Below are 24260 nucleotides of genomic sequence, written 5' to 3' on the forward strand. Positions count from 1 at the left end.
CATATGTATGTACATATTTGCAGTGGTTAGAATCTTCACGCGGCCTATGGCAATCTAACCAATTTTTTCACCACTTTACTACCTACTGCTTCACTGGTGTTTAACCGCTCGTGGCTGGTAGGGTACTCCACACACATATAGTACATATGTACATATTACTCACAAAGTTTTTTTTTCTCTGTTTATTCTCTCTTGCTCTTCCAATGTGGATCATTCAAAGTGTAAACACAATGGCTACGACAGACTGCAAACTACATCTGTCAAATATTAAAATACACACGTTCTTATGGGCAGTGTTATTTTGACAGCTGCACGACTACACGACTGCAGGCCGACAGTTGTCGTTCTCGCTAACTTCAATTTGCTCCTATTTTTGCCAACGACAGTAGGACGACAGTAGAGTTGACAGTAGAATGGAAGATAGAAAGAGGAGGTAGAGTGGTGATGCCACTAATATGTAAAATGTAAAATTATTCACAGCTCTAACAAACTTGATGCTATTTTACAAATAAAAGCATAAAATAGCTATATTATAGCTCTATTATATCATTTGTAATAACAAGTGATAATTTAAAAGCAAAAATATTTTACCTATTTACTTATTTTTTGCATAAAAAATTTCACTTTGAACAAAATATTAAAATTTCATTGAAGTGAAAGGTATTAGTATGGCCACAACGAAATTGTGTACATGCAAAATGGACAACTGCCTTGTTTTGTGTACTTGCCGGCCATTGTGTTGTTGTTGCTTCCCAAAATGTACATGTAGTAAGATGAACAACGACGTTTTCAGTTCACTGTCGTGCCGCTGCAGTCTGTCGTAGCCATTGTGTTTACACTTTCACAATGCTTAACCAGATGTCAAAATTACTTGAAGAAAAAATCGGGGTACGTTCCGGTTACGTAGACCCGACTGTCACGGGAATGGTTCCGTGGCTAATAGATGGCGCTAATTTCAAAATAATTGAAACTGCGAAATCGAGAATTTTTGTCGAATTATGAGTTGCGGAAATTTAGAAAAATAGAAAATAAAAATATTGCAAGTGATTTGATTTGATTTATTGTGATAAAATTGTAAAGGACGTCCTCGATTATGTTTAAATACCCCGATTTTTTGATCCGGTCAAGTACTCTCAGTTCGGCAGGATTCTACCGCTACAACGACATTAGCCACGGAATGCATTTTATTGAATCGGTGAGTTCAACTTCATCGAAAATTTTGTTTTCTGCCCCTATTGCGGTTTTCAACCCAACTGCATTTTAGTCGAAGTTTAAAAATTCGGTATTGCCGACATCAACTCAATCTGTCAAAAAAAATTGCAGTTGAAGTATGATGGAACTTCAACTTTTTTTTGGTATTGCGGTTTTCAACTCTGTACAAGTGGGGTTGACTAGTATATAAATAAACTGAAGTTCAACATTCGTGCAGTGAAATACAAAAAAATATTAAAGAAAAGTGGAGAACGGGTAAAATAACTATTTTAATTAATGTTAAATAAATTTTAATTAACATTTTTTATAAATTTTTTGAAAAAGTTAAGTTACAACAAAAAGCAATTCGAAAAATTGGTGGAGTTAATGGAGAAGTTTCCAGAAGTAAGAAGAGGAAAGCCACAATTTGGAAACAATAAATTCAAAATCAAAGAATTGTGGGAGAGTGTGACACTGCAGTTAAATTGTTTAGGGCCACCAAGCAGAACTGCCTACGAATGGGGACGAGTAAGTTATGGTTATGACATTAAAAATATTGGGCCTAATCATTGAATCCGCAACGAATTCGATTTCGATACGATACAGATTTTCGATTTCGAAAATTTTCATGCAATCATTCATTCCGTCGATAAACTGCTTTATCAAAAAACACAAATGTCAAACTACATTATCGACGGTAAATTTGACAAGTTTGAAAAATTAAATTGGCTGGGCTTTTGCTTCGTTTATATAAATATTTGAAATGGATACAATCATGTTACATTTAAGTGATAGCGATAATGAGGATGAAAATTGTATACAAATTCGTCGCGAGCGCAGAAATTTGAGGAATAATTCAAAAGACACATTGGAAATGGATGATTATAAGTGAGTATTTAAGCTAAAAACGACATAGATAACTTTGTTTACATGCATATACATTTACAGTTTCTTCAAAAATTTTCGCATCAACAAAGAAGCATTTATATACATTTTAGAGGAATACGAAAATGTATGTGGAAATGATAAGAGACAAGGTTCTCTTTCTCCGAAAATAAAACTTGCTACATGTCTGCGCTTCTTTGCCACAGGCAACTATCAGCATTGTGTTGGAAAGGACTTCAATATAAATGTGGCCCAATCGACATTCTGTGGAATATTAGAGGAAGTTCTAAACATTCTTGAGTACAGACTATGTTCACGGTGGATTTCTATTTACATGAATGGAAACGAAGAATTGGAATCAAAAACATTTTTTTTTGCCAAGTCAAAAATTCCGGGTGTGACAATGGCAGTTGATGGAACTCACATAAAGATAATGGCTCCAACGAGAGATCAACATCTTTATTATAATCGCAAAGGATTCTCAAGTCTGAACGTTATGATAGTGAGACTTTTATATTTATCTTTAAACTGAATATTTATATATATTCGCTTTTCTGAATGTATATAGGTGTGCGACCACAAAATGCAAATACGCTACGTTAGTGCAAAATATCCTGGCAGAAGTCACGATTCTCATATATGGGATTTGAGTGACATAAAAACTATCAGCGCAACCAATTATCGGAGAGGAAATGCAAATTTAATATTAGGTGAGAAACCATTGATAAAAGTACGATCACCTAATAAAAATGTACGCATTAAAGGAGACAAAGGGTATCCTCTTCAACCATGGCTCATAACTCCATTTAGAGAACCAATCACATGCCTCAGAAAAAGAAGATTTAATACGTATCATGCTAAAGGCCGAATAGTTGTTGAGAAAACAATAGGTTTATTAAAATCAGTATTTCGTTGCCTTTGCAGTGAACGAGGACTACATTACGCACCATATAAAGCAGCGCGTATTGTTAATTTCTGCTGTGCATTGCATAATATTCGTTTGCATTTTAATTCTAACGAAAATTTTAATGAGCCACACCTGGATATATCTGAAAATGAATATTCAAACAATGATGACAATGATTTAAATGATATGCCTACCGACGAAGCAAATAGAATAAGAGAAACTTTTTTAGATATGTTTTAGTATAAGTTCATATATAACTAAATATGTTGAGTTCATTTTTATTAAAACTAAGTTAAAAAACGTAAAAATTCATTAAAATGTAAATATTTTGAATTAATAATAAAAACTTATGGATTATTTAAATGTTCAAGTTCCAGTTCTAGAATTTTTTTTTTGGTTTCCAATTTATCAAAGGCTATTTTTTCCATGACAGCATTATGTCGCTTCATTTCTTTCAATTTATCCTTCTCATTTTCACTTAGTTTCCTAAGCCACCTGTTTGTGTCGGACTGTTCTTGGATATAGTCTTTTTGATGTTTAAAGAGCGTGGCTAACAATTTAAATACATTTTCCTCCATCTTTTTTTGAATATTTATTTGTTCTGTAAGAAGACCCATTTTGTTTATTTTACTCTTTTTATATGGGGTACAGAACACATCAGCATCTGCATTAGATTCTATGGTCTGGCCAGGAGTCATATATGACGTTTCAATCAAGTCAATGTCAGGCTGGGAATAAATTGACTCAACCGGTCTTTTGCGGGGAGTACTTGTTGTTGGTATTTCTTCCGGAATATTTTCTTTTGAGCATCCAAAACTTGTAATGCCCTTTAATCCCTCCGCTGATGCATTGAGTGATAGAATAACACTCACTTCCTCTTCCAGTGCACTTAAAGAAATTTGGCTGAAAGGCCCACCTCCTGTTCCTGAAATTTGCTTTGCATTTTTGACCATTTTTTTCTTCGTCGCAAACTTGAAATCTGTCCAAACCTATAACTTAGGTAGCTTAATTCCGATAATATACAAATGGTGATTTTTCATACCTTCTTCCATCCAGTTCTGTCCTTGATTGGGGGACCTACTGCGTTTAATTTGTTTGAAATTTCTTCCCAAAAATGATTCAATTCGCCTGGTGCTCTTTGCGAAAATCCTTTCGCTATGTCGGGGTGCAGCTTCATTTCACTTACTTCAAATTTTTTTTTTGTTGGTGTGTTTTTGTCTCTTATCTCTAAAATATCAATTTAAAATATAAATGATTGCGTCATTAGCAATTGTTTTTAAAAATACTTACAAATTATCCATTTTCGTAAGAATTCCGCAACGCACTCACCAACGGATTGATTTCGACACAAATTTTCGATATTGCGGTATCAATGATTTCGAAATTAGCGACATCTATGTGCGGAAAGCATTTTATCAAGTCGGTAAGTGAGTTCACTTCGATCGAAAATTTTATTTTCGATACGGTTTCAATGATTTCAACGCAAATTTTTTCGATCATATCGAACCATATTTCGATCGAAACGGATTCAATGATTAGGCCCATTAACTAAAAATAAAATTTTTTTATTAGGTGTGGGTTCACTATAAGGCAAATCTAAAGAAAAAACTTGCCAACAACAGGAATAACTACCTTGCGACTGGTGGTGGACCGTCGCAAGAGCAGTCGCTGAGCCCAGTGGAAGAGAGCGTGGCCCAGCTTATTCAATTAAGGGAAGCAGTTGCACCAAGTGGGCAAGCATTTGGTGTGGAGAATATACCTCCTACTGTCGCCGATATGTCCCTTGAACGTTTGCCATTGTCCACTCCAGTTATGCAGGAACGCCCGACTCCTTCCAGGAGAGTTCAGTTAAGGAGGGCGAACAATTGCATGGAGTCCAAAAGGCTGCAACTCCTTTCAACCCAGGCTGAAACGCAATAGCAAATTTACAAAAAAATTGGATAGTTGGAGAAAACTGAACATAAATCTTATACTCTCCAAAAAGAATCTTTAGATTAAAAAAAGGAAAATGGAGATATACGAAAGGAAAGCAAACGAGGCGCATGAACTCCATGCACTTAAAATTGAGGTGCAGCGCCTCAAAATTGCTAAATTAAAATCTTCGCAAAGATTTTAATTTTTTTTGGTTATTTAACGCACGAAGCAACATTTTTTTATTTTGTTTTTAATTATTCTGGAATGAAGTGATATTTTATATTTGTAACTATGTACCATAGTTTAAGTTTACTTTAAAAAATGAAGTGATATTTTTATTTAATGAATTGATTTAAATAACATTTAAATACATGAATGAATAAATAGCACATTAGAAAGAATAAATGAAATTTAATATTTTAATTATTTAGAGGGAAGTCATAATATAATTGCGAATTATTCGAGCCGTATCCTCTTCTACTCTTTCTATGTACAAAACATCATTGGTCATTGTAGTATTTGAAGTAGATGGTATTTCTTCCGGAGCTCCCACTTGAAAGTGTTGGCAAATATTGTGCAATGCGCAACAAGCATTTACAATTTGCGTAGCCTTTTCAGGAGTGTAATGTAAACCTCGTACAGATAAAAGACATCGAAATCTACTCTTGAGTACACCAATTGTCCGCTCTACAATATTACGGGCCTTTGAGTGTACTGTATTGTAGCGTGCTTGGGGTGAAGAAGCTTCCGCCAAGCGAAAAGGCGTCATTAAAAATTTGTGCAGAGGATAGCCAGCGTCGCCTGAGAAATTACATTACTCCACTTATTTAGCAACAAATACGACAAAGTCTTACCCAAGATCCAAGTGTTATTCTATATGTTGTTCTGTAAATGCACTTTCAAATCGCTAACATTGAAAACAAAAGAGTCATGATTTGCGCCTGTATGCCTAGCATCCACATACCGAATACATTTTATAATCACAAAGCTAAAAAATTTAAGAAATTATAACATTTTGTTTCTAATATAATTCAGATTTTATGCATACAATCATCACGTTTAAGCTGTAGTAGCCCTTTCTGTTAAGATAAAGATGTTGCACTTCTTTTCTTGGTGAAATTATGGGAACATGAGTCCCGTCGATGCAAGCAACTACTCCCGGGAAAGCACTTTTTGAATAAAAATGCAACTTTTGAAGCGTTTTGCTCCTCCTCAGTCATTTGAATTTTAATCCATTGGGCACAAATACGTTGTTCAATTATATTTAGAACCTCTTTAATTACTAAAGATATCGTAGGTTGCGCCAAACCAATGTTAAAATCATTTCCACTGCATTTTTGATAACCACCGTCAGCAAGGAAACGCAGAGTTGCGCATAATTTTAATATAGGAGGTATGGCCGTTCCTCGCACACGTCTGTGGAAATGTTCCTTCATCTCATTCAGAAAAAAAAAAATGCTTCTTTATTTAATCGAAAATAACTTATGAATCTGCAACAAATATTATTAAAAAGCCACTCAATTGTGAAAAAACTATGGCTTACTTTGCATTTGGAAGCTCCAACGGATTTGAGTGATCACGAAGGCTTTTTCGTATACGTAGCACATCAATTTTGCCCCCAATATTTTCGTCATTGTAATATAAATCAAAATTTATATCCATTTTTTTTTTATTTTAGTGTTTGTTCACTTTTTCGCGAGCGACAACTGAATTCAATTGTTTAAATATGTCGTTTACAAAATTTTAGCTCTTTCACTATCTGTCAAAATTCCCTTTCTTAGGTTGGCAACGCCAATCATACTTCGACTGAACTTAGTTGAAGTTTGCAAATACCGAAAAAGAGTTTGGTTGATCTGAAGTTGAATTGCCTTAACTTCAATTCGACCAAGTCGGGTTGAAAACCGCAATAGGGGCATTCGATACGGTTTCAGTGATTTCAACATAATTCAAAATCAAAATTTCCAGCAATTCCCACAACAGTCGGTTCAACGCACCGGAATTGACACGAGTTTTATCCGGCCATCCATATTGTTATTGCGGAGATCTAACCCCGTTTAGATTGGTAAGTCTTAGCGTAAGCTTGTCGTCACTGGAGCAACGCCTTGCAGCAAGGATCTTCTGAGTTGTGCAGGCTTCAACGTTTTACGTAAAGATCTTGAGTAAGGCCTAGCCTTCATACTGTACAACACCGCGCAATATCGTCTTATCGAATGCCTCTTTTTTAAGGTTTCGACTGCTGACGACTTCCGAAAGCCGACACCTGCCACAGCATCGACTTTCGTCTACGATTGAAAGCAACAGCAAATCAGAAGCAAGAAAACGAGAAGCGGGGCCTGCTGATGATTTTTGCTTTTCGTTGCTTTCATGATTTTGGCCAATGCTTCGACTGCGACTTCTTCTTCTTCTTCTTAATTGGCGTAGACACCACTTACGCGATTATAGCCGAGTTAACAGTGCGCCAGTCGTTTCTTCTTTTCGCTACGTGGCGCCAATTGGATATTCGAAGCGAAGTCAGGTCCTTCTCCACTTGGTCCTTCCAACGGAGTGGAGGTCTTCCTCTTCCTCTGCTTCCCCCGGAGGGTATTGCGTCGAATACTTTCAGAGCTGGAGTGTTTTCATCCATCCGGACAACATGACCTAGCCAGCGTAGCCGCTGTCTTTTAATTCGCTGAACTATGTCGATGTCGTCGTATATCTCGTACAGCTCATCGTTCCATCGAATGCGATATTCGCCGTGGCCAATGCGCAAAGGACCATAAATCTTTCGCAGAATTTTTCTCTCGAAAACTCGTAACGTCGACTCATCGGTTGTTGTCATCGCCCAAGCCTCTGCACCATACAGCAGGACGGGAGTTATGAGCGACTTATAGGGATTAGTTTTTGTTCGTCGAGAGAGGACTTTACTTTTCAATTGCCTACTCAGTCCGAAGTAGCACCTATTGGCAAGAGCAATCCTGCGTTGGATTTCCAGGCTGACATTGTTGGTGGTGTTAATCCCTGCCATTGCTTACCTTTAACATCTCGAAACTACCGCAACCAACAGAGGGGTTTTCTACCAATTTGTACGCTGATGATTTCAAGTTATTGACGTCAGGAATGAATGAACGAATGGAGTCGATGGCATGTGTCCAAAGGCAAATGGCTATCTCTCCGACCTTTCTCTCCTCGGAGCCTCAACAATATCCTCAAGTCCCTAGCGATCAGCACATGAGGAAAGGACAAAGAAACGTAGTTGGCAACTGACAAGACAATCGCCGGTTATTAACTATGCCGCACCAATATAGTCGCCTGTATGCAGTGAAACGCAGACGAGGAAGCTCCAAACTTGTCAGAACACTGCACTCCGAACTACGACATGATGCCTCTTGATGTCTCTTATCAAACACCTGTGGACACCCGTTTGCTCCCAGTTAAGGAGCATAATGAACTCCTTTCCAAGCAGTTCCTGCTGGTGTGCTTTCGCAGAAATCATCTCTTCAATCACCTGCATTGGGCGGAATCGACTCCTAGGAGCATCAACAGACTAGACTTCGGTCGCAACTAACTTCTGACAAGCACTGACCGTCATTCACAGTGGAGCCAGAAACCAGGGACTAGTGAATACGGATTTTTAGATGTAATTACAAAGCTTGTCGCGAAATAGAAAATTTGATGTGTGGCATTTTGTTTCTCTCTGCACGCTACTTCCGTGAAAGTAGGACTTTAACCTCGGAGTCAACCACATCACTAGGAAGGCAAATTCAAATTGTAGTTACAAATGTAGTCAAGCCAATCAAAAAATACTGGTCTTGATGAAAGTGAATTTCCTACAAAGGACAAAGAAGATAATATTTATAATTACTGAAAGAAAACTAAGCAGAAGATATAGGATTAGTACATGAGTTCAGCTTTTTAACCCTAAGTTGGAATTGTCTATAAATGCTTATTTATATACATACTAAATACTAAAAACGAGGATAGAGTCATGTGTAGATCTCTGATTTCCATTCACTTGGGAGTGGCCAGAAACAATTATTTATATGGCTCAAGCAGCTCACGACTTCTGGTCTTAGACTTAGTATCTTTTGAGTACCCAAAGAACATCCGTTTGAAGGCGAGCTAAAGTAAGAAGGCGAACCATCCTACCCCAGGGTTGTGCGCTGGGTTTGGGAATCGCCTCGTAAAAAAACGCCCCCAATGACAAAAAAGCAACTGCTTCAGAAGAGAAACCCTCGTTTTGATGACAACCATGACAAACGGATCAAGGACAACATTACTACTATCTAGAAGAATTTTTTTGTCGTTATTAGCCAATGTGGAATCTTCAGCTAAATTTAGGGTACTTTCAAAAAGATCCAAAAAGAAACTAGATTTCTATCTTTTATTGTCGGTTTTAGATACACAAAGTACAATTCCCTTTTTCTACCGGGTAAATATTTAACCGACAAGTTTCAAAGTACTTCACAAGTTTAGCTCATAGTATCCACAGTAGTATGCTGATGTGAATATTTCTAAACTTCCTTCATTTGCCAAACACCTTTTATAATAGAAATAGTTATGTAAATGATTAATTCATGGACTTTAATTACTTACATAAAGATAATCGCTGACGAGTTGTTGTCGTTGGAGTGGCAAAAAACATTTCTGGACAAATTTCGTAGAGGTGTCGAGTTGAGACAGTCCTTGGACGGATTAAAATCCGTGTCCGTTCCGATTATTTAGAGCCTATTGTCGCGGACGGGTATTGATGTTTAGCTAGACCCTGCTTTGTCAAATTATAAAGTAAACTGAATCTCGCTTCTGACATATGTACTTATGTAAGCACTGGAACTTTTCTGGACATCGCAGCAAATATCAAAATATTGCACAAAAGTTGAATATTCCAATTTAAGAAGTCTTTAAGCCCTTCCGAAAATTTTCGTTTTACGGATTTCAAATATAATATTTAATATTTTGCGTCCTTCATGATGTAGAGTTATGGTTATTGTTAAATCGATCTAAATCTCGGCGGAATTCATTTTGAAATGAGTATACAAATTAAGGAAAATAAACATATTTCCTAGTTTGTTTTGTTTCGATAATTTCAATGTAAGCAAGTACTGAAACGAAAACATTCTGAGAATCGAAACGCTAATACTGCGAAGCTTTATAGAAAAGTTTTATAATTTTATAAGAAAATCAAATAATAATAAATATGTAAAACTCAGCTGCAAATAGTGAAATTTATTAATATCTTATTATTTTATACAAAATCAACTGCAGCCAAATTGCTTGTAATGTATGTATATCAAACCATTATGGTATTTTTGACGCACCCAGTAGCAATGAAATCGCAACGACGCTTCTCCACAAGCATAACCATTGCCAACCAATTGGTATATTTATTGTCATTAGAGTTGGAAATATTCTGGGGTGGGCAATTGATATCATGAAATATCACTCCCGAAAAGTAGAAGTCTACTTTTTTCGACAAATAAATATTTTAGAAAAATAAGGATTATATATTTTTACTTCAATCCGTCAATATGAAATTGAATGCTTATTTTTAGAAATATAAATTTGTTTTGAATTTTGACATACATATGTAATTGAAATATAAACTATGTTATTTTTTAAATAATCAAACTGGACAGTTGCTAAATTTCCCTAAAAGCGCCCATACACGAGCACACAAGTGCGTTCGATCGGTATGTTTGCGCTTGCGGTTTATCGTGTATGGGCTTGTTCGCGTACCGATCCATGTTCGCGAAAATGTTTGATTTTTTACGATCGGTGCGCGAACATGTTTATCGTGTATGGCGTTGTCGGCGCACAAAATCTCATTTCTCTCGTGTCGCCGAACAGTGAAGATCGCGGACAATGGCAAGTGTTAAGGGGAGAGCCTGCTTTCGAGGCTTCAAAAAATCGATTTTTTGAGGATTTTTTTTGGGAGGGAAAGAAATAATTGATTGAAGCGAAATTTCTAGGTTTTATAGTTATATATTTGAACATCTTTCACAAATTTTTTGAATACGAAATCTTTGATATTCTGGCTTTGGAAAGCAATTACCCGATGCATCTCTCATGTACATTTTTCGGACGGCGGGCAGGATGCAGGTCGCAATTTCTATCGGAAACAAAAAATTCAAAGAGATTCATATTTTTTATTAATTTATCTTCTAGTTAAACTAAGAAAATTCCAAAAAAAGTGTAAAATTTAAAATTTTATTAAAAATTGAATAAATAGTGGCTTTTGACCAAAAAATGTTACTTTATGCTGTTTAAAAATATGTTAAAACTTGACTTTTTTCTTAATATTTTTTTTAGTTTAAATATAAGATAATTTTATGTCAATGATAATAAACTTTGCCCTAATTCCATACGACGTTTAGTTTTTTTTCTATCCTGCCCGCCAATTAAGAATGATCGTAAAAATGAAAAAACGAGAAATCACGCTTCAAAGTTTTCGCTTTTTGCCTAAGCGCTCATACATATACATAGTGTAAGAAAAATAAGAGTTGGAATAACTTATTAACGAAATACAATGAAATAGATAAAAATGCTACATTAGCAATAAATTCCAAGAAATGTTCCGCTTGCCTGTCGCACATGTTAACTCTGTGAAGAACGAACGCAAAATGGATTTGTGTGTCGTGTATGGGCAAACGAATTCATACCGATCGAACGCACTTGTGTGCTCGTGTATGGGCACTATAAGGCAGGTAAGTAGGTCAGTGCTGCTACTGTGGGCTCAATTAGGACTGGAGGCGCTGGATGCTTGGATCATTCACAGGGAAAATGGAAAACTATTTTCTTATTCCCTTCTGGCGTGCAACTGTGGCAAATATTGTTAGAAGGCAGCATAGAAGGGTGTCTTCGTCAAAAGACACAGGCAAATGAAATAGTTCACTTCCTATATAATATCACGTAAAGATTTATTTTTTTATTTACTTATTTAAACACTTGTCGATAATAAAAAGGCAGCAAATTGGTAATCTTTGCTTCGTGTTGGTAAAATTTGCCAAGGCAGAAACTATTTATACTCTCCCGTGGCAAATGAAATTCTCAATTTTTGCAATTGGAATTATCAAAACACAATAAAAAATACTTTTACGTTTCCTTCAATATACTTATGAAACTTTTTTTTTAATTTCGATTTACAATTTCAGAACTTCTCAGCAGTCGAAAGTTGAATATTTTTTAAAATTCAATGTTTTTTTCTAATCTTGCATTGTTACTTTCATATACATATATCACTAATTAAGCAATATATCGGTCTAGAATGCCATTATCCAATAGCTGTAAATAAATATACATAAGCAAGTTAGAATAACAGCAAAATAATGGAAGCCATTGTCAATATTATAAAATAGTTTAGTTTAGTATAAGGTTTTATTAATTAAATATTTAAAATAAATTGTACTGGTTTATAAAACGGTTCTTATTACTACATTGACTTCGTTTGGTATGTCAAAGAATCTATTTGTGATTTTAAATCTTTTAAGAATGCATAGTTTTTGTCTAATCTTTCCGCTACTAGGTTTGCCACAGAATTACCTTCAACAAGAATCGGTACTACTTTCTCACCCAAAGCTTGTAGGATTTCTGCGACTTTGAGAATTGTCGCGGGATCAGGTAATCCTGGTATACCAGCCCTTGCCATTGACTTTCCATCCCCTCCCTTGCTGTTATTATCGACATTTGTAGCTTCTATAGACCGCTTGTTACGCGATTCGTTTGAATCCTCAATGGTTGCTTCTGAGGATGAGTTGTCTTCTTCGGAGGGTTGTGGTGTATTGTCGTACTGTAAGACGAGAATTAACGGTAAAACTTCCTTTCGAATATACATATGTTAACTTACTTCAGCGGCCACATGAAAGGCTATCAATAGTGTCATTAAACTAAACCACACAATATTTTGCCAGCAGAGTACCATTTCGAATGAAAAATATGATTTATATTTTGCACTTTCGCGAATAAATTTAATAGTAGAAGAAATGAAAACTAAAATCCTCCTAGCAGATACTCTCCATTTTATATGTGCTTCAGCATTGCATGCTGAAAATGGCATCAATTTTAAGTTGTGATATGTTTTAGTTTCAGCTGGCGTGCCAAACAACTTCGACACTTTCGTTCAATTCATGATGATAATTTGCCAATTTATATGATTGCTTGGAAAAATTCCAACAAAATGTGTAATGTTTTTTCGAGCGGAAATTATCCGGTAGTACTATTTATTATTGAGTATATGATTTTTGAACTTTAACTACTTCATGCCTAATCGTCGTTATTAAAGACGATTTAGACAGCTTCCTTCCAAATCTCATTGCCATGATTAATTATAGACAGGGGTAGTTATTTCGAAGTGAGCTTCCTCTTGCGAAAAAATTGTATTCAGTTATCACTCAAAAGACATATTTTTATTGGCCGGAATGTTTGAAAAATATGTTTGTGAATCATAAAAATAAAACAAAACAGCTGGTTATGAATTAAAACATTTGCGACTAATTGTTCCTTTTGGGTTATCGACACAACCTTATATAATTGAATCATTGAGCTTTGTGTACAAAGAGGAAAATAAAAGTGGAATACTTATTAAAGTTTGATTTTCTATTATAACGTGTACATATGTAAATTGTAATGAAATCAAATATTGTTCTTAAATACGCGTAGTCGTAAGTTTAAAATTATATTATAGCAAGTCGGTTTATAGGTAAATTACATTTTTCTTATATTCTCTACTCAAAATGTTTTTAATGTAGTTCGGCAGCTTTGTACATCTAACTTTTTGGCGCATTGTACATCTAGCTTTTAAAAAGCTCTAAGGTATCAGTATTTCTCAAGAGAAATGAAGCATTCGAATAATAGGATTAAACTACTCCTTTGAAACGCCACTGAAAGTAAAGGCGAGTTCGCGCGGAGACGACTTTGCCGACAAACTGACGTACAAACTCGCATACATATGGTGAATCAACATCTTGCGACAATGTCGGGTTTTTTATGGTATGAGGAAGCATCAAAAGCCGGATTGCGGGACTTTAATCTGCTAAACCCAATATACTCCACCTAATATATTGTAAGTTTTTTAATTTTGTCATAATTAGAGCTGACGGTTCGCTGACAGCTTTCCTTTTATCAGAATACTGTCACATATGTGTTATCAAATTTTAGTTTGTTACACTACCGCCAAGTCTAGATTTTAGCTTTTCCCTTATGTTTAAAATCGGGGGCGCTAAAAAATACGTATTTAGAGTCTCCTGTGCACCCTGTACACGTCGAACAATACGGATTGACGTCATGATTAATTTGGAACCCATACTTTCTCTCTGGTTTTTTCCGCCTTGTAGACGTCTCAAATAGCTGGTATAGTTCCTCGAATTTGTCCCCCTGGATGTCAATAGGCGTCATGCCGACCTACTTTAGCACTTTAGCAACATCGCTTGATATCGTTCGGAAATCACTAATTATTCGGGAAGCCTTTGCTCTAAGGGGGCCGTCGCCCCGAGCGCACCGTATTGGGGGCGCCAAAACGATCTTCGCTGTTTTTTAAAATCCAATTCGGTCAAAAATTCCTGCAAATTGTGTCCAAAGTGTACAAGATATAGGGCGAAAATGGGTTTTTTCTATGGCTTTTAATAAGATGTCTTGTAAATTTACTATCAATTTCCTCAAAAACTGTATTGTGAGAATTTTGGAACCTCAAAATTTGCCTAGAAGCCACGCAAATTTTCCTAAATTTTATATACTTAATATCGAAGATATTTTGTAAAAATTCACTTTTGTGTGGACCACCTCATGAAACTTGTAGGTAGGTAAATAAAGGGGGGCGGCAGAACATCCTTGGCCCCGGGCGCCCGAAGCTGTAGCTACGCCACTGGATTTATGCTAACATTCCATTTGAGCCGGAGGTCGGCTATGTCGGCTTTTGTTCATTTTGCAGCGCATTATAATTGAAAATTGACTCTTTTGAAGTACTACGATTTTTCGATTGGGCAACATTTTCATAGTAAAAGAGCTAAATCGAGAATAAATTAAGTAAACATATCAAAAAAAAATCACTTTAGGGTGCTTAGAACATATATGTAAATAAATTAATGGCAATTTCCTTAATGATTTCCAGTTTCAATTTGTCATCGAAGATACATATGAAGTGAATTGTGGTTGACCAGGCGCACAGAAAAAAGAGCACAGCGCACAGTTATGAACCAGCGTAATGGACTTCGCAGAATTTGATGTCGTTGTATTATAAAGCGTATTGAAGTTTATAACTAATATGCGTGCACATTTACCACACTTATTAGAATAAATTATTTACAATTAACAAAAAAAGAAACATTAATATGATATTGTAAATTATTAGTTCATGTATGCTATGCATGCTAGTAAGATACATAAAGTTGAATAGTGATTCCTAAGTTAGTCCTCAAAATTTTCTGACTGTAAATTAATTCACAGCATATTGAAATTATTCGAGTCTAAAGTTTTTTGACAATGATACTGGATTTAAACTCATTATGTATAGAAATAGGACATCAGAGGAAAGAAAATTTTATTGCACAAATACATTTATGTATATTTAATTTGTATGACGTTGAAAATTTATTTCCATTATATTACAACGGCTATTATTTTAAATATCTATGTCTATTAAATAGTCATGTCACCCTGTTATGTGTTATTTTGTTTCAGTGTTGATTATCAAATATCGTAACTAACCGACTTACGTTCTCTGTTTACCAACAGCTGATTCTTCACAGCCAAAGATGTACAGACTTTTATACCAATAATCGATAGTGTCAATAGGAAGATTACAATATCTATATTTTCATATTTAAGTGATGTTCTTTGAAAGAAGTTCATAGTAAAAAACCTATTTTATACTTTGTTCGTTTGATTAATACTGTAAATTTTTGTAGAAATTATACGTTATATAGTTTCTGTTAATATTCACTCTATAATTGGGATCAAACGAAGATATCGTCTTCTCTAAAGTTTATGTAGCAGCTTCTCTTTTATCATCTCTACTGGCTTGAAAAATCCTCATTTCTGTTGCGAGATATCAAAAATGTCACTATTTACTTCTAAAAATTTAGAAATATTTGTTAATGAATTTCTCAAGGAAGATCTGAAACAACTAGAGCACCATATAAATAACTACAACGGTGAAATTATGGAGTATGTGCAACTCAAAAATACATTAGAGGCGCTAAATGAAAACTCTGATGGTTCCTTTAAAACACAAATGGGTAAGTAAGCGAATTAAATTTTGTTTTCTAATAGCTTATTTATTTCGTAGATATTGGAGGCAATATGTTCATGGAGGCTAAAGTGGATAACCCTTCCAACTCGGTTCTGGTTGATGTAGGAAAAGGTTATTTCGTGGAATTCACCTTGGAGGAAGCATTAAAATTTCTAGAATTTAAAGTAAAAGTACTTACAAATGAATGTAATGTTCTGCGTGAAGAAAGTGTGAAAAAACGGTCCGATATAAAACTTGCGTTGATGTGCATTGCTGAACAAGAAAACTTCTACCCGAACAAACAAGAATAAGAGGCGTTTAAGATGTTCGTAATTTCTAAATACTATTCTAGGCCTTTTGTCAGATTAAGTGGATATAATTTTGAGTATAAAAATAAAACGTTTTTTGCTTTAAAATATTGTATGGCATATGTGCTCCTAGACGTACATTTTTGAACTCATGCCATTAATTCCACTGCCCGACATTTGATGTTATAGAGCCTTTAATGATGACCAGGTCAATTGTCGAGGGAATTGAGGTCTCTGTGAATTTAGGAAGGGAGAGGAAGATCTGAGAGGTATTTGTCTACATTCGAACCCATGCCTTCGATTCCATTGCCTGACATCAATCATATGCATAAGAGGAGATGGAAATTCTCTCTGATGGTTGAGGCAGTTCGGAAATATACACGTTAAACTACTCACTGGGTGATTTTTATTTGCGCGTTTATGAAGCTAAGTGCTGTTGTGGTGTTGTACACTTTAAGGAAGTCTTGTTGATCTTTAAGACTCTGGTATCGCGTATTTGAAAAGTGATCAGCGAGAGCTTGATGACCTTGGTTAGGCAGTTACTTCCGTCGAACCTAAATGCTATAGTATCAACATCGTCTTGCTGATGACGCTCTGAATCTACACATCAATGAAAGTAATTGGACGCAGTTTCCTAGTATTTTGCACAGCCGCCGGGTAACACATCTTTTAGTCTTGTCGGGTGAAGGTACCATTATTAATTGCTGGTTAAAATATCTCGGCCTTCAGACCACCACCAGCGACGGTTTATCAGATGAACTATTTATTACAAGTACCCATAATCCTGGGGCTTACCCTGTAAAGCGATGCGAAAGACAATGCGATTCGAAAGCCCAATGCGATGCGATTGGCAATTGATACTCTGTATTGCTTACGCATCACTAACAATGTTGTTCACCATTGCTTTTTTTCTTTTAATGTAATTGTTGGCATTACTTCCAAAAATGTCAAAGTATAAACGAGCAAAATAAAGAAAATAATAATAATTTGTTCTTCGTTTGTTTGTTAATTTGTTGTCTAAGCGATAAAAGGTTAGTAAAAAATTGCGGTTTTAAAATGCACTTAACATCTACACATTTTATGTTTTTAGCTTCATGCAAAATTTCCGCCTCAATAAGCACGCATTTTTATATGTTTTGGACAACATAAGACCCCAATTAAAAGTCGCTCAAAGGACCACATCAATTCCAGAAATTGTAAAACTGTCAACAACCTTGAGTTCTTCGCACTGGGCGGGTATCAACACTCGATCGCCTAAGATGGGCATTCGGGCTAGCCCAACAATCGGTTTCCCAATGCATCTTGGAAGTGTGCGATGCTATCGAGAAAACTCTGTGCCCAAAGCATATCATGTTTCCCTTGACCATTGAGGAAAAAATTGAAGCAAATAGAACCTTTTACTTGACGTCCGGAATTCCAGGCGTAATTGGAGTGATTGATGGGAAATGAATCACGGAATTAACACTTATTTTTTAATCGTAAACTAAAACACAGCATAAATGCAATGGTGGTAAGAACATTCATAAATACAATAATATACACGTACATACTTATATTGATTCCAGTGCAATGACCTAAAACTTTTTTTTAGATATGCGATCACAAAATGCAGATAAGGGCAGTAAATGGTAGATTTGGAGGCGAGTCGCATGACTCCCACGTATGGAACCTCTCAGGAGAACGTGAAAGTTTGAGGACGACCTACGAAAATGGAAATAGAAGCGAACGAATTCTTGGTGAGTATATATAACTGTAATAATAACTTATGGCGGCTAAATCGCCATAAGATAAAATTGTTATATATTATTACATTATATTGATGTTTTAAAAGAAATTATCAACATCTCTCAGCAACACTTATGTATATGATTTTGTTATTATTATTATAGGAGACTCCGGATATCCTCTTGAACCTTGGCTGCTAACACCATATAAGAATGCGCCAGAACGTTCTGATGAACTCTATTTCAACCAACAGTTTACAAAAGGCCGATCACTAATTGAACGCGTGTTTGGTGTATTGAAAGGGAGATTTCTATGCTTGTTATCTGCAAGAGAGCTACATTACGCGCCTGAAAAAGTTGTTAAAATTTTGAACGTATGCTACGCTCTACACAATATATACATTTTGTACAAGGTAGAAGTACCAATTAATATTACACTTGATCCAGAAAAATTTTCCACCACTAATATACATAGATTACCTAATAGTGGTAATTTTATTACTATTGCTAGAAACATTAGGGACGATATTAAAACAAATATGATAAATGCTCGTAACTCAACTTAATTAAAACGAACTATTTGCAAATTAATAAATCCAGTCTTTTATTTCATTATAATAAGGAAAATTAAATTTAAATAATTACAGATTAAATTTGTAGTTTTTAATTCTACTTCTCACAGTTATATAGTTAGTTAACTTACATTTTCCAGTTTCTCAATTTTTGTTCATAATTTTTTTGTTTATATAGAAAATTTTCCTTTTCAAAGGTTAGTCTCCGTTTTTATAATTTATTTCTTTTTTCAATGTTTTAAAAATGTTTTTTATATTAAAATTTATATCGTTTAACACTTTAATCGAGTTATTGTGGAATATAATTTGGTTTTCTTCTTGTTGTTCAAGCAGAGTCTGCTGCTTTTTGCGGGGTGGGTACGTCACATTTGAACATTGTGGTAGTCTGCTGTTTTTGTGAGGTGTGCATGCCACTTTGGAACATTGTGGTAGTTCACTGGTTTGTGTATTTGGTTCGGTAGTGACATGCTGCTTGTAGCTGCACCGAATGACAAGGTACCACTCATTAAATTTATTGATTCCTCTATTGACAATAACTCACTCACTTGATGCTCTAACTGTGATAAGGGTATGGAAAGTGAGGGACCACCTCCAGGGGGAATGTTTAGTTTAGTATCTCATTTTGAAGAGGTTTTGCGCAAAGGGGGAGGGGGTTGGGGGCTTGCTACCCCCCTCATTTGAAAGGTAATGAATGGAGCTTTTGAATAATAGCACCCTTCCCCCCCCTAGGACCACGGGGGGCTCCAGGGCAGCCTCCTGAAAATGGTGTAAAATCGCAGTTCTTCCATACAATTTTCACTAATTATTATAAAATGTATGTATTTTTACGCATAGAGTGACTCTATGTTTATTATTTTTATTATTTCAATGAATTAAAGTGGAAATCCACTTTATTTAAATAATAAAAACACTGAAAATTAAAAATTGTATATGTATCGGTAATACCAAGATAACCCAACCAACCATTTATACAAGACCCTGAAAAGTGGGCAATATATTACGTCCATATAACGAAAATTTTGAATAAAAAATCGCGCGATTTTCAATATAAAATATTACATTGAAACAAGCGCCGCAGGCGAAAATTTAGAATAAAAAATCGCGCGATTTTTTATTCAAAATTTTCATTATATTTTCAGTATAATATATTACATTGAAACAAGCGCCGCAGGCGAAAATTTGGCGCGATTTTTTATTCCAAATTTTCGTTACATGGACGTATTTTGTTAATACTTTCAACCTTCGATCCGAAACGAGTCCTATGTAAAGTAACCCAAATGTATATAAGACCTACCATTTTGATTCGTTGGGTTATTACTGTCTTCCTTTTGTGCTTATTTTCTTCGTCGTTTGACAGTTCAAATTCAGTAATTTTGCTTACATTTAAAGGAACAGTATAACACGTAATTTAAAGCTGTTTTATTTATTAAATTGTACATAAAATTGCAACTTAAAATTCATAATTTATCATTAATTCAATTAAATATATTTCAAAGAATGTATGTGTGTTAAATTGGTTAAATTTTTTGCAAGCAGTGCAACAAAAACTTCAAAAGAAGAGAGCCATTGTTTGAGCAAATGTGAAAATGTGCGTTTTTTGCTTACTTATATCTAAAAAACAAATTAACATTTAACAATAAATTTACATTTAAACCAAAGTTTAATTCATTGGCTATCCGTGCTATATAAATTTAAAAAAACCGTGCACGCATTTAAGAGGAATAAGCAATGAAAATGAGATACTAGAGTAAACCCAACCCCTTTAATTGATTACATTTAATCACATTTATAATTTATCTGTGCAATTGTTGGAATTACCTTTTTCCACCTCGCAATGACGCGCAATGGTGGCCCAGCTGCGTTTAAATGGGAAACTAAATTCTTCCATAAATTATTGGAGGTACTTTTGGCGTCTGGTGTTTTTAGCCTTCATGAAATCCACGAGAATTTCAAATTGCTTTGGTTGAGTTTGTTGTTTTATTTTCGGTTCTTCCCTGTAAATTTGTGCAAAATAGTTCATATGCTCGGCGTTATATATTTTAGTATCAATTAAAACGACTAATTTATATTTGAAACTAACATTTTCAAGCAATGCGACTTCTCTATACTTGTAGCACAAAAATTTCGAATATAACGCATGTTTGACAATTGCTTTAGCAAAGCAGAGTACCGCCAATGCGAAAGGGAAAAACTGAATGGGAAAGGGAAAAACTAAATTCGAAAATTTCAAAACTTACTATGATTGTCGAATTACAAAGTACCAAAATTGAAGATGCGAACATTTTCATATTACTATCGTATTACAGAGTAACCCCCTGGGGTCGAATCGTTACATTCGTGAACGTATCACTCGTTACGTAAAAGCCTGTATTTCGTATTATGAAATACGTGATCGTAACGCTTCTATCGTAATCTGGCATGATGACATACGTGAACGAGTATATAAAGGTATCCGTTTGTTCAAATCGTCATTCGAACACAAATAACCAATCGTAATAGACAAATTTATGGAAGTGTAAGCAAATTTTTTTAAATTTTATGTTTTTTATAATTTTTAGTAAAAATGAACATAAATAAGAAACCAATGAATGGAATATCTACTTAAAAAAAGTTATTTATATGAGCAAAATTTTTGTATTTTAGTTGACATTAAAAATAAAATTATTTACAAGGTAACGGACATATACATTTTTGAATTAAATTTATTAAAGAATACTTTATTTGGTTTCTTATCGTTTGGTCGATTGCGGTGAGACGGTTCGCTACCCATTTCTTGTGTATGTTAAGAATCGCTTTTTTAAGAGTCGTAACTTATTGTATATTTTATGCAGATGTTATGTAATGCCTCACAATCGTTAACAAATCTTCCACCTTTGTGGAGTGATACCTTCCTCTCTTGCTATATCCTAAAATTCTCCACCGTCTTTTTAAGATTCCAATGCTTTATTCAACGATTCATCTACAAAGAAAATTTTGTTATTGAGGATTCATAATTTGTTTTTTTTTTTTTTTTTTTTTTTTTTTATAGCTACGCTAGTGCTACGATCTCTTAGCTATCTCCGCACTATTTTTTATCCCCATCACTTTCACTAGAGCTCAAATAATAAAACCAAGTTGGATCCATTTTGATATTTAATTAGCTTTTGTTGTGGTTGCTAATTGTAGCACTGGAGGCACTGCTCTGACGTCAGATTGCGTTAAACATATATTATTTAGGACATATTCAAAAGCCTCTTTAGTTAGACGAAATCGTTTTAAAAATCTGCAAAGAAAACTTCGTTAATGAGGTTTCATGATTTATTTTTTATATACCTACGCTGTATTCGGCAGTGCCAAAGGATTGCTGCGATCTCTTAGTTGCCTCCGCACTATTTTTTCATCCCCATCACTCTCTCCAGAGCTCAAATAAAAAAACAAAGTCGGATCCACCCTGATATTCAACCACTTTATATTTAAACTAACAAATTTATTGAAAATTTCGCAAAAGTTTTGACAGTTCCACATCTATTGTGACCTAAAATTCGATCCAAAGCAATGTGGAATTTAAAAACTATTGTGAATTGAAAATACATTACGATCCGTTTGCTATCGTATGTCATAATGCCAATCACCGCATACGATTGACGTATCACGTAATTTTCTTTCGTATGTTTGTCAATCCGTGCACGGATGTAACGATTCGACCCCGGATGAAACCTCGTCATTCATTGTGCAGAATTTTGAATTGCCGTGATGCGTGCTAAAGCCATCCGTAGTGTAGTTTTTTCCCGCAACAGTCGTGTGATATAAATTATTCCCACAAGGGCTGTTTTTTCGGCGATCTAACCCCGTTTGCATCGGTAAGTGTTAATCTTTGTTTGTCGTCATTGGAGCAATGCCTTGCTGCAGGGTTGCTCCGTATCTTCCTGACTCGTGCTGGCATTGAGTCCAATCCGGGAAATGGATGGCGTCATCTTAAGACCTGCTCAGACCTTAAGACTCACAGGGAGTGGACCACGAGTTACGTGGCCCCATGTTGCCTACGCAATACTGCGACACTAGCCTCAACGGCTGTGCAATCTGCACCACCCCGAGTGGCCCACAGAGGACCTCCACGGTACCCAGGAGCTCAAACAGGCAACATAGCTCTCACTCCGACTTGTCCCCCCGCCCCCCCAACCTTCATCACGATCAAATCCTCGCATAGTCTGTTCCGTGTGTCAGACCGTGATACGTCGGAACGTCACATCAGTTAAGTGCGATTGCTGCACTGGCTGGTGTCATTTCCCGGCGTGTTCCGGCCTGCGAACCACGCGAGTCTGCCCCCGCAACACACAACAGCGGAGTCGCTAATCAACACTACAGTTCGACAACCGCCCCTGCGGGTTCTGCAGCTGCAACAAATACCACCTACACGCCACTCCCACACCCCCAGGATCACCTACGGACATCCGCGACAAACTGCAACGGCTCCAGAGTAAGATTGAGGAGAGAGTTGCACTTATGAATAGGAACGCGTATCGTTAGCTGCGGTCCAAGAAACCAAACTGAACAGCCCCTCAGATCTTCTAAGTTGTGCCGGTTTCAACGTTATACGCAAGGATCGCAAGCGAGATAATGGTGGTGGCCTAGCCTTTATATTGCACAACACCGTGCAGTATCGTCTAATCGATGAAGACATCGACCGCAGGGATACTACCCTAGAATGTTAGGGTATAGCTATCCGGTCAGGCGATGTCGAGCTCGAATATTGCATTACAGGATATCACCCGAATATAGGCGCTGCTTCGTGGTGAAAACCGTCTGGTACTAGGCGACTTTAACGCGCACCACGATCTTCGCCATTCCTGCCTGTCAAACGATCGTAGGGGGATGTAGCTTTTGGAACAGATTGACGATTCGACATTCTGCACAATGAATGACGAAGCCCCCACCAGAGTTATGGGCACCTGCAACAGCTCGCCTGATATTACCATTGCTAGTGGTGGTCTGATATATAGCATAACCTGGCAATCTATGCTAACTCTCGCATCAGACCATCTGCCCATAATTATCTCGATCGAGAAACCTCCTGATTTTGCTTATGTGGACAACCGTACCTACCCATTCCTAATACCTTATGCCAAACGACTGCGCGCCACTTACTTTCACCGATGAGGAGGTTCAGAATGCCATCAACAAATCGAAATCATCTGAATCAATTGGCCCTGACGGAATCAACATGCTTGTGCTAAAGAATCTAGGCTCTACGGCAGTAAGCTATCTTACCAAGGTGCCCAACTTGTCGCTGACCACTCCTCAAATACCCGATCTGTGGAAAGTCGGAAGAGTGGTCCCACTACTGAAACCTGGGAAACCCGCCAACAAAAGGGAGTCCTATCGTCCAATAACTCATCCTCTCCCCAGTAGTGAGAACACTTGAGGCCAGCCACTAGCACGGATTCCGAAAGGCGCACAGCACCACCACAGCACTTAGCGTCATAAACGCTCAGATAGTTCGGGGCCTCAACCAGAAACCACCCTGTGAGAGAACGATACTCGTAGCGTTGGACTTGTCAAAAGCTTTTGACACAGTCAACCACA

The 24260-nt window shown here is 36.2% G+C and overlaps 4 protein-coding genes and 4 long non-coding RNA genes across 10 annotated transcripts; 4 read left to right on the forward strand and 4 right to left on the reverse strand.

The window, feature by feature from the left end:
- The first annotated feature begins 1954 nt into the window (after positions 1–1954).
- LOC120770901 (putative nuclease HARBI1) lies at positions 1955–3247 on the forward strand. Its single transcript, XM_040098577.1, has 4 exons — positions 1955–2079; positions 2140–2578; positions 2645–2786; positions 2841–3247. Exons 1-4 carry the CDS (start codon positions 1955–1957, stop codon positions 3221–3223), a joined length of 1089 nt encoding a protein of 362 aa, XP_039954511.1. The 3' UTR covers positions 3224–3247.
- A 685-nt stretch (positions 3248–3932) lies between these two features.
- Positions 3933–10600, reverse strand: LOC120770921. 2 transcript variants are annotated; one of them, XR_005704943.1, is made up of 6 exons: positions 9470–10600; positions 7909–8703; positions 4616–4889; positions 4274–4531; positions 4026–4210; positions 3933–3972 (listed from the first exon to the last, which is right to left on the reverse strand). It is a non-coding gene; the product is annotated as an uncharacterized LOC120770921 (long non-coding RNA). The 2 variants fall into 2 exon arrangements; XR_005704944.1 differs by lacking the exons at positions 3933–3972; positions 4026–4210; positions 4274–4531; positions 4616–4889; positions 7909–8703 and adding an exon at positions 9244–9413.
- Positions 5266–7360, reverse strand: LOC120770915. Its single transcript, XR_005704942.1, has 3 exons — positions 5946–7360; positions 5752–5885; positions 5266–5698 (listed from the first exon to the last, which is right to left on the reverse strand). It is a non-coding gene; the product is annotated as an uncharacterized LOC120770915 (long non-coding RNA).
- Positions 10601–11771: 1171 nt separating the features above from the next.
- On the reverse strand, positions 11772–12864 carry LOC120770908. Of its 2 annotated transcripts, XM_040098600.1 has the most exons (3): positions 12717–12864; positions 12413–12659; positions 11772–12154 (listed from the first exon to the last, which is right to left on the reverse strand). In XM_040098600.1, exons 1-3 carry the CDS (start codon positions 12789–12791, stop codon positions 12144–12146), a joined length of 333 nt encoding a protein of 110 aa, XP_039954534.1. In that variant the 5' UTR covers positions 12792–12864; the 3' UTR covers positions 11772–12143. The 2 variants fall into 2 exon arrangements, with proteins under 2 accessions (XP_039954534.1, XP_039954523.1); XM_040098589.1 differs by lacking the exon at positions 11772–12154 and having other exon boundaries at positions 12216–12659.
- Positions 12865–13265: 401 nt separating this feature from the next.
- LOC120770926 lies at positions 13266–15171 on the forward strand. The gene is made up of 3 exons (XR_005704945.1): positions 13266–13530; positions 13618–13931; positions 14976–15171. It is a non-coding gene; the product is annotated as an uncharacterized LOC120770926 (long non-coding RNA).
- A 516-nt stretch (positions 15172–15687) lies between these two features.
- LOC120782839 (protein UXT) lies at positions 15688–16510 on the forward strand. The gene is made up of 2 exons (XM_040115365.1): positions 15688–16101; positions 16152–16510. Exons 1-2 carry the CDS (start codon positions 15921–15923, stop codon positions 16403–16405), a joined length of 435 nt encoding a protein of 144 aa, XP_039971299.1. The 5' UTR covers positions 15688–15920; the 3' UTR covers positions 16406–16510.
- A 1287-nt stretch (positions 16511–17797) lies between these two features.
- Positions 17798–18251, reverse strand: LOC120782840. Its single transcript, XR_005706279.1, has 3 exons — positions 18213–18251; positions 17953–18103; positions 17798–17885 (listed from the first exon to the last, which is right to left on the reverse strand). It is a non-coding gene; the product is annotated as an uncharacterized LOC120782840 (long non-coding RNA).
- On the forward strand, positions 17824–18697 carry LOC120782838 (putative nuclease HARBI1). The gene is made up of 3 exons (XM_040115364.1): positions 17824–17912; positions 17994–18138; positions 18292–18697. Exons 1-3 carry the CDS (start codon positions 17907–17909, stop codon positions 18690–18692), a joined length of 552 nt encoding a protein of 183 aa, XP_039971298.1. The 5' UTR covers positions 17824–17906; the 3' UTR covers positions 18693–18697.
- The last annotated feature ends 5563 nt before the right edge of the window (positions 18698–24260 follow it).

The sequence above is a fragment of the Bactrocera tryoni genome, chromosome 1 (genome assembly GCF_016617805.1).
Source record: "Bactrocera tryoni isolate S06 chromosome 1, CSIRO_BtryS06_freeze2, whole genome shotgun sequence".
In the NCBI taxonomy this organism is placed as follows: domain Eukaryota; kingdom Metazoa; phylum Arthropoda; class Insecta; order Diptera; family Tephritidae; genus Bactrocera; species Bactrocera tryoni.